The sequence below is a fragment of the Tamandua tetradactyla genome, chromosome 5 (genome assembly GCF_023851605.1).
Source record: "Tamandua tetradactyla isolate mTamTet1 chromosome 5, mTamTet1.pri, whole genome shotgun sequence".
Taxonomy (NCBI): domain Eukaryota; kingdom Metazoa; phylum Chordata; class Mammalia; order Pilosa; family Myrmecophagidae; genus Tamandua; species Tamandua tetradactyla.
Genome location: NC_135331.1, coordinates 88,678,020 through 88,697,429, shown reverse-complemented (window position 1 = coordinate 88,697,429; position 19,410 = coordinate 88,678,020). Strand labels below are relative to the sequence as shown.

Sequence of the window (19,410 nt, the reverse complement as noted above, 5' to 3'; positions counted from 1 at the left end):
TAAGTTTTCTGTGGTTTCCCCCTCCAACTTCTCTCACCGTCCCCACCCCTGCCCTGGAGGATGGGCACGCTCCTGATACAGCGGTGCTGCAGCAACTTGTACTTTCTGAAGTGGGAGATGGAAGGAGAGCGAGCCCAGAGGAAGTGCAAGTGCCGGCGGGGGAAGGGCTGGCAGCACCTGGCGGGCTCCTGTCCTTTAGTGGAAAGAAGTCAGCGCACTAGCCCGGTAATTTCAAGTTAGGGGGCGTGGTCTTGTAAATCTCTTCTTTCAGTACGGTCAGGATGGTGTGACGGCAGCAGTTGCTGGGCAGATTGGGCCAAAACAGGTTGCAATGAGAGGTGGGGCTTAGAGGAAATAAACTCACCAGTGCTCAACCAAATAAGCATTATGCATGGAGGGGCGGGGAAAAGGGGCTTTTTTATTTCCTTGTGGGTGGCTACAGGTTAGGGAGACCGTTCCACGTGAGACTCTATGTGGAAAAATTCAAAGACTGGCCCCCTTTGTGATGTTTGCTGATCCCAATCCCCATACACACTGCGGATTGAGTTTTACCGATTGCCCGGGACTTGTCCTCAAAGCACTGCCTCCCCGCTTTTCTAACGTGATGCCCACAGGAACCTTTCCACCGCACTCCACGTGAGACTGCTCGCCGCCCCTAGGCTGACTTGTAGCTTTCCCGTTGAGACGACGCTTTAGATGATAAGACCCCACCCACTCCTTCACTGTCTCCACAGCGTGTCCGGGCTGCAGGTGTCTCTCTGTAACTCATCGCCGCCGGGCCTTCGAAGTCACTCCCCGCCCCCCGCCCCCCACCCTTCCTTTCTTCTGACAGCCCATTACCCATCATTTCTCCGACCTCGGTGAAGCCGGAGGGAAGAAGCCTGCCCACAACATGATATTCCTGGTCCCCAGACACCCACTGGCTTCTTCTCAGCAAGGGCAGGGGGATGTGGAAAGAGTTCTGGTTCCCTCCCCTTCGGGTTGCAGCTTTCGCTTTCTCTTCCTCCTCTGAGAGCCGACAGATCTCCGGGTGCGGAGGGATCATGGCGCTTCTGGAGGTGTGCGGAGCCGCCCGAGAACAGGAGGACGACTGGGCTTTTCCGGTCGCGGGAAGCAGGCATCGCTCCGACCCGGGACACTACAGTTTCTCCATGCGCTCTCCGGAGCTCGCCCTGCCGCGGGGAATGCAGGTTGGGATGAAAGGGAGCCCCGATGCGCCTCGGAGAGGGGAGCGCTGAGGAATAGACGGTCCGCTGTGAGACTGCCCTGCCGCGCAGGTCGCGGAGCGGGGCGTGCGTGCTTCAGGCCTGGAGAGCAGCGTCCAGGCAGGGACCCAGGGAAGAAGCCACTTGGGGACGGGGTGGGGTGGGAGTGGCTGGAAGGGCGCTTGGAAGTGTACATCAAGAGAGGAGCAAAGAGTTGGAGGTGAGGTGGGGTTCCGTGCTAAGACAGAAGGCTTTCCTACCTTTTCTCCACCAAACGCAAATCAGGAAGCCTTTTTCATGAGGTTATCATGTGTAACAGGGCTGTGTAATGTCTTGGAGAACATTTGAACTTGGGCAGCTGCTCTCACCTCAGCAGCTCCATGTCCTGGTGACTTGGACCGAGTCTGGTTCTCAAGCTCTCCCGCGACATGGGGAGACTGTTAATGAAACATGTTTTGTGATGGTTAAATGGGTCTTAATGGGAAAAACATTGAAGTCACTCTTAAAATGCTTTGTTATGGTAACATACGGGTTTCCTGTCGATTGCACTGGAAAATGGGAAAAAGTTGTCGTTATGGGCTTCTATGTTTTCCCTTTTATCCAGCCATTTTCTTCCCCAGATTATTTATTAACTGCTACATTCATTGATGGTTGGAGAAGTTCTTTCTATCTCCTCACTACCATACTTTCTAAACCCTCTTCCTGGAACCATCTCGCCATGGAAGTTTTCATTGCTCCCTTCTTTATCTTTTCTCTCTCATTAGCCCACTGAATTCTTCCAGTCCCTGAGTGGGAACGGTGAGAAGAACGTTCAGATTGAGATGGCCCACGGCACCACCACGCTGGCCTTCAAGTTCCAGCATGGCGTGATTGTAGCAGTGGATTCTCGGGCCTCGGCTGGCAGTTACATTGGTGAGTGTGTGTGTTCTGGCAGGCAGGTTCCAGCCACCTGGACTCTCCCCCTAGCAGATGAGCATCTGCGCCAAAGCAGAAGTAGATATTGATTTAGGAAACAGAGGGAGGGCTGTGGTGTCATTATTCCATCTTCTCCCAGTTACCATTAGGGTGAACAAGGTGATTGAGATTAACCCTTACCTGCTTGGCACTATGTCTGGCTCTGCAGCTGACTGTCAGTACTGGGAACGTCTACTAGCCAAGGAGTGTAGGTAAGGGAGGACTTTAAACCTGGAGGTCAATCCCTGCATCCCCCAGACCACTGCTCTTCATCGCCCCCCCCCCCCCCACATGCTCTACCTTAGTGCTCATAGAATATTTCACAAACCAGCCTTTCAGTGAGAAAAACCTCCTCCCAAATCTCAGTCTATGCTCCTGCCTGTGGGACAGATGATTTGTCCGGGTTGTTTGACACTGTCATCATCGGCCCTGGTGAGAGGCTTTCAAACAGGAGGATTGCTTTTTGTGTTTTAGAGACTTTAAATTCCAAGCGTCTTCCTGATACTTAGATCCTACCAAACAACTCCTTCCAAAAGTTTCTCTCTCCAATCATTTCCTGCCCCATCAAGAGGGCAGCTTAGAGAGAGCTAATCTTCCCTTGCCCACTCTAAGTCGCTCATCCTCCGCCACCATCCCTGCCCAGGCTGTACTATCTGCGGAACGGGGAGCGCATCTCAGTGTCAGCAGCCTCCAAACTGCTCTCCAACATGATGTACCAGTACCGGGGCATGGGGCTCTGCATGGGCAGCATGATCTGCGGCTGGGACAAGAAGGTGGGTGCTCTCCATTTGCCAGGTTCCTCCACCTATATGTGAGAGGTTTGTTTCTCCATGGCCCACCCCCTCTCCCTCCCCTACAGGATCCACGGCATGTAAAACACGTGGTTTTGTGATGGTTTCAGTGTACCCAAAGTTTACTTCTTGGTTCAGATGGGGACCCTGCTTGGATGTTGTTTTGTAAACTTGTCCTCTTTGACAAGATAGCTGCTTCCAAGTTTGGTTTTTCCTTTCTTATTCCCAAAGTTCTATAATTGTCACCAGAGTACTGTCCTAATTCAAATGTTCCTCTGGGAATTCTCATTCTTTTTCTACTTTTGATGGGTCACATTTAAACCACGATGTTACCAATACTTTCCTCTCTAATTTCACCCTGGAATCTTCTTTCATCTTATAGGGTCCTGGACTCTACTATGTGAATGACGATGGGACTCGGCTCTCAGGAAATATGTTCTCCACTGGTAGTGGGAACACTTATGCCTACGGGGTCATGGACAGTGGCTATCGTCCCAATCTTAGCCCCGAAGAGGCCTATGACCTTGGCCGTAGGGCTATAGTTCATGCCACGCACCGAGACAGCTATTCTGGAGGCGTTGTCAATAGTGAGAGACCAGCGCTACCATGGCCGGGGTGGGGCGGTGGTGGCTACGAATGGGAAGTGGAGATTCAAGGGAGGCAGAGAGGAGGTTCTCAGAATTAGAAGAGAGGCCTCGAAGTCCCAGTAATAAGGGCTTTGAGAGTGTGTTTGTATTGTTGCCATTTCAAGATAACATCATCACCAGGAACTTGCTGACGTGAGAGGTGACTCCATGCTCTTTTCTCATTTGCCCACAGTGTATCACATGAAGAAAGACGGTTGGGTGAAAGTGGAAAGTACAGATGTCAGTGACCTGATGGACCAGTACCGGGAGGCCAGTCAGTAATGGTGGCTATGCCTGGCCTGGCCTCATTTAGGGGTGCATGGCAGACTCAGGGAACTGGACCAGCTTAAGCCTTGGAGAAGGAGAGGCGTAACCTGAGGCTCGGTGGTCAGTGGGGGTGAGACAGGATTCATCCTTTTGTGCTTTCTCTACTTCAAGGAACAAGCACGCCCTGTACCCCCGGTGCCTTCTGGGTGCCCCTTTGAGCACAATAAAGGAAAACGGTTATAAATGGCTGTGTGTTGTGGCTGAGTGGGGTTGGGGCTGTGGTTGTTAGAAGGGGTTGGGGGAAGAGCAGGAAATAAAGAGAGGTTTTTTCCTGGAAAATGGATTTGACCCCCCTACCAAGTCTTTACTTTTCTAGGAAATGGGGCCTCACCAAATATTTCTCTTGGGTTTTCCTCCTACATTCACGTCTCCAGGACCTCAGAAAGACTGACTACTGTTCCCTGTGGACACTTATTTGCAATTCCATTTAGGTTGGGGTCCTTCCTATAGGGAATACTTGGGGACTCCTGTATTAAAGGTTTGGGAGTTTGGGCACAGGGCACCTAGAGCAAAACTTTTTGGTGTTGTAGAGTGGGATGAAAAAGCTTCCCCCCCAACAGGTGTGTGGTAATTGTGAACACCTTATCACTTACTCCAGGTAGTACTTTAGAGTTATTGGATATTGAATGCAAAGCTGGACATTAGGAGTTCAATTTCCTGATGGGTCATGCTTGGTTGCAAGATGACAGGCCCATGACTGAAGAGGAAGAGGAGATAAGGACTCCCTAAAATGGAGGATATGAGGAAAAGCAAAACAACCAGGTTAGAAAAATGGAGGACATGAGGATGTTTTTCTGAATCATGCTGGAGCTGCAGAAAGGTGCTCAGGAAATGCCACTCCTTAGAAAAGAGTTAGTCAAGGTAAAAGCTAGAAAGTAAGAAGCAGCTGATTGTGGGACTTTTTTTTTTTTAATTAATTAATTTATTTAATTTTGTGTGGAGCTTTTACTTTTCACCAGGGAGAGATTCTTAAAACTTCAAAATGGGTTTAAAAAATCCCCTATTTTAAACATTGACTCATTGGTAGTCACACCAATAGCTTTTTCTGGGGGGGGGGTGCATGGTCTGGGAATCGAACCCCCATCTCTGGCATGGAAGGTGAACATTCTACCACTGAACCATCGTGCACCCACACCAATAACATTTTTAAAGGATGGCTTGGAATTCTACTGATCCTCCTTTTGGAGAATTTTGAGTTTGGTAGATAAAAGTTTCAACTTGAAGGGTTATTTCTGGGAGAAACACATCTGCATGTTCCATATATAGGCTCTGATCAGGCAGGACCCAAGAAGCTTGATTGTGCTTCTAATCAGTGCTAAAAGAGACCAAGAAACAAAGCCCATTTCCTGGGATTTCCTTCCTTGAAGGTGCTCCCCAAATTATCTGGAATGTAAATTTAGAGGTTTCTGAACATGTGCCCTGTTCAAGTCGCCCCATTGAAGAGAACAAATGGAGATAACGGTTCAGCGCCTGGTAAGCTGGAAATCTGTAAGTGGAAATTCCCCGGGTCCCCACGACAGTGGCCAAAACCCATCTAGCAGAGGCCCTTCGTGCTTCTCTCTCAGGGTCCGGCTGTGTTTGTACCTCAAGACCCTAAATTTGGAGCTCAGATAGTGGAAAAGGGCAATTCTTAAAACAGATTCGGAGCTTGAAATAGTAACTTTGACAAAAATCCACTGGCTCTCTAATTCCACACCATCTCAATCCTTGAAACAGATTCATTTTACCTAATGACAATTCTCAAATAACTGCAGGAATTTCATAAGACAGAGTAACCGCTGTTAAGGGTGTGAGTCTCACTTGACCGCCGGCACGTGCCGAGCGAGTTCGGGATCCAGGTTCCGCGGTCTGTGGGTCTCGCGCGCCCCCGCCTGGCCGCCTCGTGCACAGTGAGCGCCTTGGCTCGGGAAGTGAAAGCGAAAGCGGCGCAGGCCCCCGCGTCCTCCCTCCTTACGGGCTAAACGGGGAAACCAACTTTGAGGTAGGGGAAGATTTCAGAGCTCAGTCCCCAACCCTTAACTGAAGGCCTCCCGAAGCCTGTGGTGAGTTCGTGGGGACAGAAACCGGGAGGCCGCCAGGGACAAGTCCCAACGCACCGCCCACTCCACGCCCCTGTCCCCCGGTTCCTCTGGACCTCGCGGCGTGGGAGGGAGCGGAGCAGGAGCGCCTGGCTGTTTGGAACTTGGCGGAGGCAGACGCAGGTCGAGGCAGGGGGAGGGTGTAGGAAATCTTTTTTTTTTTTTTCCTTTTAAGAATGCGGCTCTTGATACTGAGGCTCCCTCTCTGCCTCTCACGGGTAGATGGTTTTTTGTAGGGATGAATTGATTAGCGCGTAGTATCCAGGGGATCTCTCCGGGTAGGATTAGATTAAATGAGAAGCCGACGGGTGGGCGGGGTGGGGGCCAGGGACAAGGAAGGATCGGGACTCCACTGCTGTAATTCCCACCCTCTCCCTACAGATAGCACCATGCCACGCCCTGACCTGAGGCCCTGGGCTTTCCTGCTGCTGGTGGACTTGACCTTACTCTGGCTGCTTCGGGGGCCTCTGGGGAGTTTGCTCCCCGGAGGGCTTCCAGGCCTATGGCTGGAGGGGACCCTGCGACTTGGAGGACTGTGGGGGGTGCTAAAGCTGGAAGGGCTCCTGAACTATGCGGGGACCCTGTTGCCCCTGCTCTGCTTGGTGGCACCCCTGTTTCTCTCCCTGAGGGCTCTGGTCCCAGGGGCCTTGTGTGCTCCCCCAGCCAGGATGGCTTCAGCCTGTTGGAGCTGGCTGCTGCTGGGGTATGGAGCTACCGGGCTAAGCTGGACAGTGTGGTCCGTGCTGAGCCCCCCAGGAGTCCCTGCCTCAGCCCAGAAGAGGGAGCAGGGCCAGGAGAACAAATCCTTGATGTGGAAATTGCTGAAGCTTTCCACGCCAGACCTGCCTTTCCTCACTGTGGCCTTCTTCTTCCTGGTTGTGGCCGTGTTGGGTGAGGAGGGGAGAGGGCCTTGCGAGTTTGGGGTGGGAAGAGGCTTTTGACACCAGCACACTACTGGTTCTTCATTATGCTTCCTTCAGGTGAGAGCTTACTCCCTCACTATTCTGGTCGTGTGATTGACATCCTGGGAGGTGACTTTGACCCCGATGCCTTTGCCAGCGCCATCTTTTTCATGTGCCTCTTTTCCTTTGGAAGGTAGGTGATGGGCAGGTAGGTCCATTTTGCTAGCGTCAAATTTTTACAGGGGCCTCCACTTTTCTAAGTCCGTTTTATGCACAAAGCATATGTAGTTTGAAAATACCTAACCTAAAATGGTCATGTATTCATTTATTCTTTTCCATCCATCCTTCATTCCTTCCTTCATTCACCATATTTATCCAACAGCTTCAAAGTTCATGTTACATTATTAAAGACACAAGTACCAGTTTGAACTTGGAACAAAGAGGTTTATTTTTTCAAAATCCGTGCATATTTTTTATTTTATTTTATTAGGGAAGTTGTAAGTTTATAGAACTATCATGCAGAAAATAGTGTTCGTATATACCTACCCCCACTGGTGCCTTTGTTACAATTGATGAGAGAATATTATTATATATTATAATATGTAATTATATATTAATATAATATGTAATATTATTATTGTAGCTAACTATAGCCCTTAGTTTACATTAGGGTTCACTGTTTGTGTTATACAATCCTATGATATGAAATGTCTCACAATTGCCCCTCAGTATTTCTGTCTCCATGAAGTTCCATTTTTCTTTTCTGTGTTCCACCTCTTATCCCTAAACCTGTTTCCAAATATCTCCACAAGGTTCCTTCTGTCATGGTTCTTCCCTCTTGACCCTTCTTTCCCAACTCATCTTGACGTCTCATGAAGATCCAGATGTAAGTTTCATGACCCTTCTCTCTATCATCTTAACCCTTTTCCTCTTTATTTGCTTTCCCTTCTCTTTTTAGATATACTCATGAGTCTACTGTCCTAAACAAACAAATGCTACTTGATAGGGCCGGGACCAGGTGAGGCAAGTGAGGTGCCTAGATGTAAAATGTAGGGAGGTGCTCACTCTCAGAGCTGGGCCTGTGCCTCACTTGCCTTGCCCTAGTCCTGGCTCTGCTGCTTGATGATTGCTCCTTTTTAATTGTCTGACCTCATTTCCAATGCTTTCAAACACCGAGTCTTCATTGTGTTTTCGATCTACACTTGCTGCTCTGCTGAAACAAGGCTCAGAAGAGAACAACTACCTGCTTATTGATGGATCTGATACCTTTTTAAAAATTAACCCTCAATTCTCCGGCTTCTCAGTAGCATTTGGCACTAGAATAACCTCTTATTACTGACTGTTTTTCTGAAGTTAGGTTTAAAAAAAATAAAATTGTGGTTTATTGTGGCCCTATCAAGTAGTATTTGTTTAGAACAGTAGACTCATGAGTATATCTAAAAAGAGAAGGGAAAGCAAATAAAGAGGAGAAGGGTTAAGATGATGGAGAAAAGGGTCATGAAACTTACATCCGGATCTTCATGAGATGTCACGATGAATTAGGAAAGAAGGGTCAAGAGGGAATAAAATTTGCCTCTTAAGCTATCTTTATGTGTATAATTTAATGGCACTAATTACATTCACAATGTTGTACTTCTGTCACCACCATCTATTACCAAAATTTTTTCATCACCCCACACAGAAGCTCCATACCCATTAAACATTAACTCCTGATTCTCCTCTCCTCCCCAGATCCCCTGGTAACCTCTTATCTACTTTCTGTTCTATGAGTTGGCTTGTTCTAGATATTTCATATAAGTGGAATCATATGATTATTTCTCCTTTTGGGTCTGGCTTATTTGTCTCAACATGATATCTTCAGGGTTCATCCATGTTGTAGCATGTAGCAGAACTTCATTCTTTCTTACAGCTGAATAATATTTCATTGTAGGTGTATACCATATTGCATTGTAAGGTTCTTCATATACTTAGATGAGGCAGGGACGAATGATTCCAGAGATGTATGAAAGAAGAGTTTAATAGTATTTACCCATCCTAGAACAAAGAGGAATGTCAAGTCTTGCAGGGTCACACAAGGAAATATGCCAGGAACATAGGCTCAGCCAAGCAGGATGGGAGCAAGAGGTGCACAAGGGACCTGGGTACCTTGTAATGTTCTAGGGGAGGAGGCTGCAGCAATTGGGCAGGCCAGAGTGAGGAATGGGGAGTTTGATTTTCATGGGGGCATCAACCCAGGTAGGGTGGGGGAAGGAGAGGGAGAAACTTTTTATCTTGTAGAGGCAGGTGTCATGGGTGGCCACTGAGGGATCTGATGATAGAGGTCTGAGATGTTGAGGCATTATGACAGTGCAAAGCTCCTTGTGTTAACACTGACCCTGGAGATGCTAAGGTGGCATGCTGGTGTGATAAAAGTCTACTTTATTTTAATTCACTAAATTTTGTCTATCCATTCATCTGTTGTTGTATACTTGGGTTGTTTCCACCTTTTGGCCATTGTGAATAATGCTGCTATGAATATTGGTGTGCCAGTATCCACTTGAGACCATGTTTTCAATCCTTTGAGTATATAATTGGAGTAGAACTGCTGAGTCATATGAGTCATATGTTAATTTTATGCTTAACTTTTTGAGGAACTGCCAAACTGCTTTCCACAGTATTGTACCATTTCACATTTTCATCAACAATGCATGAGGGTTCCAATTACTCTGCACTCTCTCAAACACTTGTCGTTTCCTTTTTAAAAATATTTTAATAATAGACATCCTTGTAGGTGTGAAGAGGTATCTCATTGTGGTTTTTATTTGCATTTCCCTAGTGGCTAATGATGTTGAACATCTTTTCATGTGCTGAGTGGCCATTTGTATATCTTATTTGGCAAAATATTCAAGTCTTCTGCCCATTTTAAATTTTTTCTTTTTTTGGTTATTGAGTTAAAGGAGTCCTTTATTCAGGTAGATGACTTGCAACACTTCTCCCATTCTTTAGTTGTTTTTACACTTTATTGATAAGGTTCTTTGATGCACAAAAGTTTTTAATTTTGATGAAGTTCAGTTTATTTTTTCTTTTGCTGGTCATGCTTTTGATGTCATATTTCAGAGTCCACTGTCAAATCCAAGGTCATGAAAATTTGTCCCTATGTTATCTCTAAGAGTTTTATGGTTTTAGTCCTTGCATTTAGGTTATTGATCCATTTTAATTTTGTTTTTGTATGTAGTGTGAGGTAGGGGTTCAAATTCTTTCTATTGCATGTGGAAATCTAGTTTTTCTAGCATTGTTTGTTGAAGAGACTATTCTTTCCCCATTGCAACCTCAACTAGCTTTTATGAATTCCTTTTCTACCCCCCAATCCACTCTGCCTCTTTTGGAGACCTCTCCCGCTCTGGACCCTTAAATGTGGATTTTCTTCATGACATAGTTCTTTGATCTTTAAACACATTTTTCCTGTTGCCCTCGCTCAGTTCAACTCTGCAGTGACTCCCAGACCCATATCTCCAGTACAGAGCTCTAGTCTTGTAAATCTCCTTGGCTCCTTGACGTTCCCAATGGATAGTCCAGTCTCACCTTACGTTCCTCATACCTAGGACTCCAATGTGTGATATTCCATCCTGGCCGTCTTGAAAATGTGTCCCTCTTCTTAGTTCCATTCACAAAACCATCAGTAACCTAGCCTCCATAATTGGTTTTGGTGGTTTCCTCCTGTTCAAATATTAGCCCTGTCATTCACTGCTTTCTCTTCTGTGGTTCCTTTCTCTCCACTTTCACTGTGATCGCCAAAGTACAGATGCTCATCATTTCATATCCAGATTATCATGACAGTCTCCTATGTTAAATAAATCTTTATTAGAAGCTGATATGTTGTAAAATGTCTGCTTCTATGCAATCATGTTTTTTTAAATTTTTAACTATTTGGTCAATCTAAGAGGAATTCTCCAACTTCAGGGCTGAAAGAGATGGGAAATAGCATGAGTCTCATGCTTTGGGATGGGAGGGCAGATAGTTCCACTAACCCAGCTCCTCTAATGAAGTGTCTGGGCCTAAGGAGAAGGACTTTGGGGACAGGAAGGGAAGAGGCCAAGATGGAGGAGAAACCTGAAGGGGAAAAAAATACTGAGGCCAGGTCAGAAGCATGGCCGAGGCTATTTCTTTTCATAATATCTTTTTCACTTCGGGAGTATTCATCTCTTGTGTCCAGAGCAGAATGAACTCCACAAGTACGCATGAGTTTGAATCTATTATGCCTTTATCCTTACACCTAGCTCACCATGTGTCCCTTTCTTCTTCCTCTTTATTTCTGCCCTTCCTGTCTCTCTTTCTCATTTCCTTCTCTTTTGCCCCCCATGGTATGTTTTCCCCAACTCTGTATTTCTTTTTTCATTCTGGACTTCTCTACTTTTCTCCCCATTCCCTCCTTCTCTGCATGTCTCTCTCCGCCATCCTCCTGTTGCCTTCACCCCCACCCCCCAGCTCGCTGGCTGCAGGCTGCCGTGGAGGCACCTTCACCTTCATCATGTCCAGAATCAACTTGCGGATCCGGGACCTGCTGTTCAGTTCCCTGCTGCGCCAGGACCTCGGTTTCTTCCACGAAACGAAGACAGGTGGGGCCTGGAGTTATCTTCCGCTGGACCTGGAGGTGCTTCTCACTCTTTAGGAACAGGATAGGGAAGCAACTTCCACCCAGTCTCTCCGTCGGGAGGGTGGGGGGTGGGGAACATTTAGAGGAGGAGCCTGTGTCAGAGGGGAAGGTCAGAGGAGTTCCTGGGTGTCCTCCATTACGCATGGTTTCCTCACCCGCTTTGTCTTCCCCAGGAGAGCTGAACTCACGACTGAACTCGGACACCACCTTGATGAGTTGTTGGCTTCCTTTGAATGCCAACATACTCTTGCGGAGCCTGGTGAAGGTGGTGGGACTGTACAGCTTCATGCTCAACCTGTCACCTCGACTCACCCTCCTCTCTCTGGTCAATATGCCCCTATTGATAGCTGCTGAGAAGTTTTACAATGCCCGCCGGCAGGTACATGCGCACGTTAGGGAACCCCAAGGGGAGAACAAAGCTTTGAGGTGAAGAGAATCCCCCTTGGGAGCTAAAGGCTCTCCTAGAGGCCTCCCCTTCTCAGCCCTTAGAGTAGACGTTCTTAGTGGAAGGCCTGTGGAGGGGCTTTAGACCATCTGTGATCTCTTGGGCCTGTGTGCAGAATCATGCACGTGTGCGTGTGTTGTTTTCTGGGGAGACCATAATTTTCATCAGCTTCTCAAAGGATTCTGTACTTATCACCCCTACTGATTTAAAATGCCATCTGTTGTAGTTTGCTAGCTGCCAGAATGCAATATACCAGAAATGGAATGGCTTTTTAAAAGGGGGAATTTAATAAGTTGCTAGTTTACAGTTCTAAGGCTGAGAAAATATCCCAGTTAAAGCCAGTCTATAGAAATATCCAATCTAAGGCATCCAGGGAAAGAAGGCCGATGAAGCTCAGGGTTTCTCTCTCAAGTGAGAAGGCACATGGCGAACACAGTCATGGTTTCTCTCTTGGCTGGAAGGGCACATGGCGAACAAGGCATCATCTGCTGACCTTCCCTCCTGGCTTTCTGTTTCATGAAGTTCCCCGGGAGGCATTTTCTTTCTTCATCTCCAAAGGTCGCTGGCTGGTGGATTCTCTGCTTGGCGGTGCTGCAGCATTCTCTGCTCTCTCTGAATCTCCCGCTTTCTCCAAAATGTTCCCTCTTTTATAGGATTCCAGTAAACTAATCAAGACCCACCCGAATGGGTGGAGACACATCTCCACCTAATTCAGCTTCACAGTGACTCTTGATTAAATCACACCTCCAAGGGGGTGATCTAATTACAGTTTCAAGCATATAGTACTGAATAGAGATTAGAAGAAACGGCTGCCTTTACAAAATGGGATTAACACATGGCTATTCTACGGTACAGACATCCTTTCAAACCAGCACACCAACTTAGAGGGTGTTGGATAGAGAGTTTTCCCTTTATAGTTCGCAGAAGGAATTTAGGTGGAGTATAGGGAAAGTAGAATGTGCCGTCAGGAAGTCCTGAGTCTGAACATCGGCTCTGCCATCTCCAACTGGCTGTGGCTTGTTGGGCAAAGTACTCCTCTTTCCTCATTCAGACCTGCTGTACTATCTAGTGTGGAGAGCTGAATGATACATTTCCTTGTTCCTCCTTCACACTTCCAGAAGGAAACGTAAGGAAGGGGAAGAGGACAGTTTGATATTTTTAGATTGGGGAAGCATCCCAAGGGTTGGAATGAGACATGGGTACCTGCTGCCTTCTCCCTCATCAGCCCCTGACCTCCCTGTCCCACTTTTCCAGGCAGTGCTTAGGGAGATCCAGGACGCAGTGGCTGGGGCAGGGCAGGTGGTGCGGGAAGCAGTAGGTGGACTGCAGACTGTGCGGAGTTTTGGGGCTGAGGAGCATGAAGTCGGGCGGTATAAGGAGGCCCTTGAACGATGCCGTCAGCTGTGGTGGCGACGAGACCTGGAACAAGCCCTGTACCTGCTCTTAAGGAGGGTGAGACAGCTGAGCGGCTGGTGGGAAGAGGGGGAGGTGGTGGGGAAAGGGATGGCGCACCTATCGCTGGTCCTAGGGGCTCCCTGCTGCTCAACATCCTAGGGGCAGGGAGGAGAGAAAGAATGGGAAGACTCTTTTCTTTTCCCCTCACAGATACTGGACTTGGGAGTGCAGGTGCTGATGCTGAGATGCGGGCTGCAGCAGATTCTGGCCGGGGAGCTCACCCAGGGTGGACTGCTCTCTTTTGTGCTCTACCAGGAGGACGTGAGGCATCACGTGACTGTGAGTGAGCAGCCTGCAAGGGAGCTCTCTTCTGTCTCCTCTGTTTTTCTCTCTAACCTTCTGGGTCCCGGACTTTATTTGTTCCTCTTAAAAACAAAGCAAAAAAAGTCCTAACTCATTCTGAGAGTGCCAGACATGCCCTTCCCCCCCCCCCCAAAAAAAGACAAAATAACGAACCCCTCACTTTAACAATTATCAAGTCATGGCCAGTCTTGCTTCCTCCATATCCCCACCTGCTTCATCCCTCCCATGTATTGTTATGAAGCAAATCCCAGATTAAACATCATTTCATCTGTAAATATTTCAGTATCTGTCTCTAAGATATAAACTCCTTTTAAAAAAATATAATCCCCGTACTGGGAGTGCAAGCATAGTTCAGTGGTAGAATTCTCGCCTGCCATGTGGGAGACCTGGGTTTCATTCCCAGCCCGTACACTTCCCAAACAAACAAACAAACAAACAAGCAAATGAAGAACCAAACAAACAAAAAATTCAACAAATGGTCCTGCATTAAGGGGACACTCACATGGAAAAAGATTGAAATGTGACCCCCTGCATTACAGCATATAAAAAATATATATATAAAACCCCCAAACTATTTTTGCACCTAAAAAACTAACAGTAATTCCTCTAGTACATCAAGTATCCACTCAGTGGTCAAATGTCTGCTTGCTTCATGCATGTAACGTATATATTATTTGCTTGAACCAGGGTCTAGATACAGTCCCTGTGTTGTGATTAGCTGAAATGTCTCTGTCACCACCCTCTCTCACCCCCACCTCCATGCAGTTTTGTAGTTTATTTTATAGCCTGGATTGCTTAAGAAACTGGGTTGTTTATCCTATAGAGTTTTTTTATAGCCTGGGTTTTGATAGACTCCCCATGGTATTATTTAATACATTTCTCTGCCTCTGTACCTCTTGTTGGTAGGTAGATAAATCTAGAGACTTGTCAGATTCAGGTTTGTTTGCTTGTTTTTGACATGTATACTTCCTAGGTGGTGGCATGTCCTGCCTCTCTCTGTGGTATCACAAACCATTGATGCTCAGTGCCTACATCTGTTAATTAATGAAATTATTAGCCGTTGCAAAGTGGTAATATTGGATTATTCCTTCATTTATTAGCTGAAATATGTTTATCAAGGTAGACTTCCCCTCATCTACTATGTGGTTACTTAGAGGTACAGTTTGGTTAGGAGAAGAAGAATGAGCATTTGAGTCTTTTCCTGTATTTTATGTTTTTTTAAAACTTTTTTTATTGTATAGTACAACATGTATATAAAGCAAAGAAATAAAAAAAATAATTTTCAAAGCTCTCTTCAAAAAGTGGTTACAGGTTTGTAACCAGAGTTTGCTGTGGGCTACCATACGATCCTCTCATATCTTTTCTTCTAGCTGCTCCAGAATATAGGAAGCTAGAGGGCTTAAATACATTTTTATCATCACAATCACTTTTTTTCCTTCTTTTTTTTTTTGTGAACAGTAACATATATACAAAAAAGCTATAAATTTCCAAGCACAGCACCACAATTAGTTGTAGAACATATTTCAGACTTTGACACGGGTTACAATTTCACAATTTTAGGTTTTTACTACTAGCTGCTCTAAAATATTGCAGACTAAAAGAGATATATCAATGTAATGTTTCAGCGTTCATATTCATTTGTTAAGTCCTATCTTCTGTATATAATTCCACCGTCACCTTTGATCCTGCCATAACTCTCAATGGGGTTGTTTGGGTATTTTATCAGTTTTTAAAAATAATTAGTTACTTCATCTTGGGCTTAGTTTTTAAATTGTCCTAGACACTTATTAAGTATCTTTTATGGGTAGAGAACTGTGTTAGGTGTTCTGATGGCTACAAAGATGAGTTAGGTCCAATGCCTTCTTAAAAGGAGCTACCTGTCTAGTCATCCAAGACAGCTGTGCACAAAGAAGACAAAACAGTAATCGAAAAGGTCTGGGAACAGAAGCAATGCCTTGCAGGATGAGTATGGACTGTTCCATCCTTTACGCTGCAAAGTGGAACACTGGGGTGTTGTGCCGCCTTTAAATTCCATCCAAATTGCACAGATAAAGTTAGAAAATCTTTTTATTTGGGGGGGAAGGGGAGAAGTTGTTAGTTGTGGGTGGGGTGTGGCAGGGAGCATGTGAGGAGTGGGAGAAATTGTCTAATAAGCTAGTTGGTTTCTGGTGGGCTACTTCTGATTAGCTGGCTCTTCATTCCTGTTTTCCAGTCTCTGGTCTACATGTGGGGGGACATGCTGAGCAATGTGGGAGCTGCCGAGAAGGTTTTTCGCTACCTGGACCGACAACCAAAGCTGCCTCCACCAGGGACGCTGGCCCCTCCCACTCTGTACGGGCTTGTGGAATTCCAGGATGTCTCCTTTGCATATCCCAGTCGCCCTGACCAGCCTGTGCTCAAGGTGCCCGAAAGAGGCCATCGCGAGGGGACCTGGGGCCTCCATCCTGCTGCTGATGCTTCTTCGGGCATCATGGACTCTAGACCATTTGCCTTGGAGAAGCTGAACTTACCTCTGATGGGAAGAGCAAGAGACCGACAGGGAGCAGGCCCTTAACTCGTGCTTGTTTTTTTCAGGGGCTCACGTTCACCCTACGTCCTGGTCAGGTGACCGCGCTGGTGGGGCCCAATGGGTCTGGGAAGAGCACGGTGGCTGCCCTGCTGCAGAATCTGTACCAGCCCACGGCGGGGAGTGTGCTGCTGGATGGGGAGCCCGTCTCTCAATATGAGCACCACTATCTGCACAGAAAGGTGGGTGAAGAGAGGGGCAAGGGCTGGGGGAGTGCAGAGGGGGAGCATGCGCAGAGAGAGCAGGGGCGGTCCGCGCCGAAGACCTGGCTGAGTCAGTCCTGGTGGCCGTGGGGGAGGAGGAAGGGAGGGTCTCCTGCTTGGGGGGAGTTACGCAGCTGTCTGCTCTGCCCTCTCCGCACAGGTGGCTTTGGTAGGGCAGGAGCCTGTGCTGTTCTCGGGCACTGTGAGGGACAACATTGCTTATGGACTGGAGAGCTGCGGAGAGGAAGAGGTGAAGGCTGCTGCACGGGCGGCCCACGCCGACGGCTTCATAGCCGAGCTGGAGCGCGGAATACATACAGGTGCCTTCTCGGGGCCTCAAGCCCAGCCCTTCGATCAAAAGGGAGAAGGAACTTATTCTTGGGGGTGAGGGTTGGGTTTCCCTGAGCATCTCCCTGTGACTCGATCTTTGCTGTTTTCTTGACCTCTCCCTGCTTCCTCTCTTCCCCCAGCGCCGTGGCTTCTTTAGCCTCCTTTCACGCTCTTGGGGAAGCAGTGCTCCCTCCGCGTGGGCAGCCCCTGCAGCCCCCGGCCCCGGGCCTGTGACCCAGCGTGAGCGCCGTAACTGGTTCTGGTGGAAATGCCAGTTGTGCGCTGGCACCGCTGCCAGGTGAGGGATGGGTTGCGGGCGCTGTGTCTTGAGAAAGGGCATTTTTTCTTTCCCTAGACGTCGGGGAGAAAGGGAGCAAGTTGGCCGTGGGACAGAAACAGCTTGTGGCCATAGCCCGCGCCCTCGTGCGGGACCCGCGGGTCCTCATCCTGGACGAGGCCACCAGTGCCCTGGATGTGGAGTGCGAGCAGGCGGTGGGTACCGGGCGGGAGCTGCGGGGGAAGATGGGGGGGATGTCTCAGGGGTCACCTTGGAAGGAGCAGCGTGGGCAGCATCGGGCGGGGGGCGGGGAGCACGGGTGGTCCAGGAGTGGAAAGAATGTCTGTACCTTCTTAGGGCGGGGGCTGAGAACCGGAACTGGGATGGCGGGTACGGCAGGTGGGGGGCAGGCATCTCAACTTCCTTCACTGCTCTCCTTCCCGTACTCCGGGAGAGAGAAGCGGGCAGACCCACGGACCCTTATCGGCGCTCTTTCCAACCCCCCTCATGGTCCCCACCTAAGCCACGAGAGCTGGTGCTCCTTTGGAGTGTGGTATCCATCTCATTCTCTTTTCCCTGTGGCCTCTTGTCCCTCCCCTTTAGCTGCAGGAATGGCGAGTCTGCAGGGACCGGGCCGTGCTGGTGATTGCTCACAAGCTGCACACGATTCAGAACGCTGACCAGATCCTGGTGCTCAAGGAGGGAAAGCTGCTGAATCAGTCCCAGCTTCCGGAGGAGCTGGACATTTACTCTTCCCTGGTGCAGTGGCAGCTCAAGGACTGAGGCCCCAAGGACACAAGGCCCCTCTCGTGGCCATCTCCCTTGATATAAGGGTAGCTCCTGCTTTGAGTCTCCTTGGGGATGTGCCTCTGAGCACCTACCTATTCCTGGAGCTAGAGTTGTGAATGAGATTTGGACTATGTGTGCTTTCCGGGTTTACTGTGGGGGTGGGTTGTCTGTGACCAGGAATCCCTTTGCCTGTGAAAAGAGCTTTGCCTCGTTCTGTGTAGGGTGCTGTAGCATAATAAATATATTTTAAAATATTTTTCTTGTTATATAATCAATATTCCTTCATACAGAAAATTTAGAAGATGCAGAAAAGTACAAAGAAGAAAAGTAAAACTCCCCAGAGATAAACACAGTGGCTGATTTGCTGGCTATGCTCTCAATCTCTAATCTGCCCTGTGAGACACGTACTAATCCGTATGACGTAGATGCCTATCAGGTCCTTCCCCCCCGTATCTGATATTTGGGTGAAACCGAGGAATGAAGGGGTAGAGCGTAGTTCCCCAATTAACAGTGTTAATGACATTGGTAATAGTTTGCATTTATAGGTTTTAATATGTGTAGGTAATACGCTGTGTTTTCCATGTATTATCAGTTTTTTTTCTTTTTTCATGGGCAGGTACTGGGAATCGAACCCGGGTCTCCAGCATGGTAGGCGAGAACTCTGCCTGCTGAGCCACCGTGGCCCCATGTATTACCAATTTTAATCCTCACCCACAACCCTGTGAAGTTCACTAGTATGATCCCTATGTTATGGATAAGGAGACTGAGGCTCCAACATAGTGGTGGAGTTGTCGAATCCCAATCTGACCCCAAAGTCTTTACTCTCAACCAATGGCTATACTGCATCTGTAATCCATAATGAGATCAGCAGAGCTCTGTTACTTCTAGCTCCAAATTGCCTCAGCATCCGTATTCTTTTTTTTTTTACACTGCAAACATTTTAATGATTATTGTTGAGCATACATTTTGGAAATTTTTTTTATTTCAAACTGCAACAAGTTAAATAAATGTTTATAATATACAAAGAAAATACAACCAAAAGTAAAACTTGCTTTAAGTGTGTCTTGCATCTAGACCAGTGTTGTTTTTTTTCCTTAATATATCTTTATTTTTGAGCTGCACAAACACACTTAACGTATTCTTTTTTGTCCTACTCCTATAGCCCTCTTTCATAGTCTTCATAAGAAATTCATCTTCAAAGAAATTCCTGTATCATTGGTGTCTCTGTCCAGCCACTCTCCTTGAAGCTATTTTTATTTCTGAGAGGCGCATGGAAAGATGCTCCTCCTCTAAGATTTTTCAAGTGCTGTTTGACCTCTTCTACTCAGATCCTTCTCAGAGCACACTGAACTTTCCAGGCCACTTGTCTGACCCCTTCCTGCTGCTTAAGGTCCAGCCACAACAAGGTCATCCTTAATACCCGTGTGACTTTTCATATGGTGTTCACTAGCCTTCCACCCTTCATTCCCCACAAGTTCTTCAAGACTGAGCTCAGGGTTCAGGTTTTCCAGGAAGCCTTTCCCTAT

At 47.5% G+C, this 19,410-nt stretch overlaps 2 protein-coding genes across 5 annotated transcripts; both read left to right on the top strand.

Annotated features, from left to right (window-relative positions):
* Positions 1–785: 785 nt before the first annotated feature.
* On the top strand, positions 786–4,087 carry PSMB8 (proteasome 20S subunit beta 8). The gene is made up of 6 exons (XM_077161442.1): positions 786–1,190; positions 1,970–2,117; positions 2,260–2,371; positions 2,803–2,932; positions 3,333–3,537; positions 3,770–4,087. The coding sequence occupies exons 1-6, from the start codon at positions 948–950 to the stop codon at positions 3,856–3,858; spliced, it is 927 nt and encodes a 308-aa protein (XP_077017557.1). The 5' UTR covers positions 786–947; the 3' UTR covers positions 3,859–4,087.
* A 1,703-nt stretch (positions 4,088–5,790) lies between these two features.
* Positions 5,791–18,138, top strand: TAP2 (transporter 2, ATP binding cassette subfamily B member). 4 transcript variants are annotated; one of them, XM_077161440.1, is made up of 12 exons: positions 5,791–5,884; positions 6,363–6,872; positions 6,962–7,076; positions 11,348–11,478; positions 11,690–11,895; positions 13,216–13,413; positions 13,567–13,695; positions 15,932–16,120; positions 16,294–16,467; positions 16,649–16,808; positions 17,174–17,310; positions 17,699–18,138. In XM_077161440.1, exons 2-12 carry the CDS (start codon positions 6,371–6,373, stop codon positions 17,876–17,878), a joined length of 2,121 nt encoding a protein of 706 aa, XP_077017555.1. In that variant the 5' UTR covers positions 5,791–5,884; positions 6,363–6,370; the 3' UTR covers positions 17,879–18,138. The 4 variants fall into 4 exon arrangements, with proteins under 4 accessions (XP_077017555.1, XP_077017553.1, XP_077017554.1 ...); XM_077161438.1 differs by having other exon boundaries at positions 5,830–5,945; XM_077161439.1 differs by having other exon boundaries at positions 5,832–6,104.
* Positions 18,139–19,410: the final 1,272 nt, after the last annotated feature.

Coding starts and splice junctions, on each gene's coding strand:
- PSMB8 (XM_077161442.1), top strand. CDS start 948: ATGTGGAAAGAGTTCTGGTTCCCTCCCCTTCGGGTTGCAGCTTTCGCT. Junction 1,191..1,969: donor CCCTGCCGCGGGGAATGCAG/GTTGGGATGAAA, acceptor CTCTCTCATTAG/CCCACTGAATTCTTCCAGTC. Junction 2,118..2,259: donor CTCGGCTGGCAGTTACATTG/GTGAGTGTGTGT, acceptor ATCTTCTCCCAG/TTACCATTAGGGTGAACAAG.
- TAP2 (XM_077161440.1), top strand. CDS start 6,371: ATGCCACGCCCTGACCTGAGGCCCTGGGCTTTCCTGCTGCTGGTGGAC. Junction 16,121..16,293: donor CTGACCAGCCTGTGCTCAAG/GTGCCCGAAAGA, acceptor TGTTTTTTTCAG/GGGCTCACGTTCACCCTACG. Junction 16,468..16,648: donor ACCACTATCTGCACAGAAAG/GTGGGTGAAGAG, acceptor CTCTCCGCACAG/GTGGCTTTGGTAGGGCAGGA.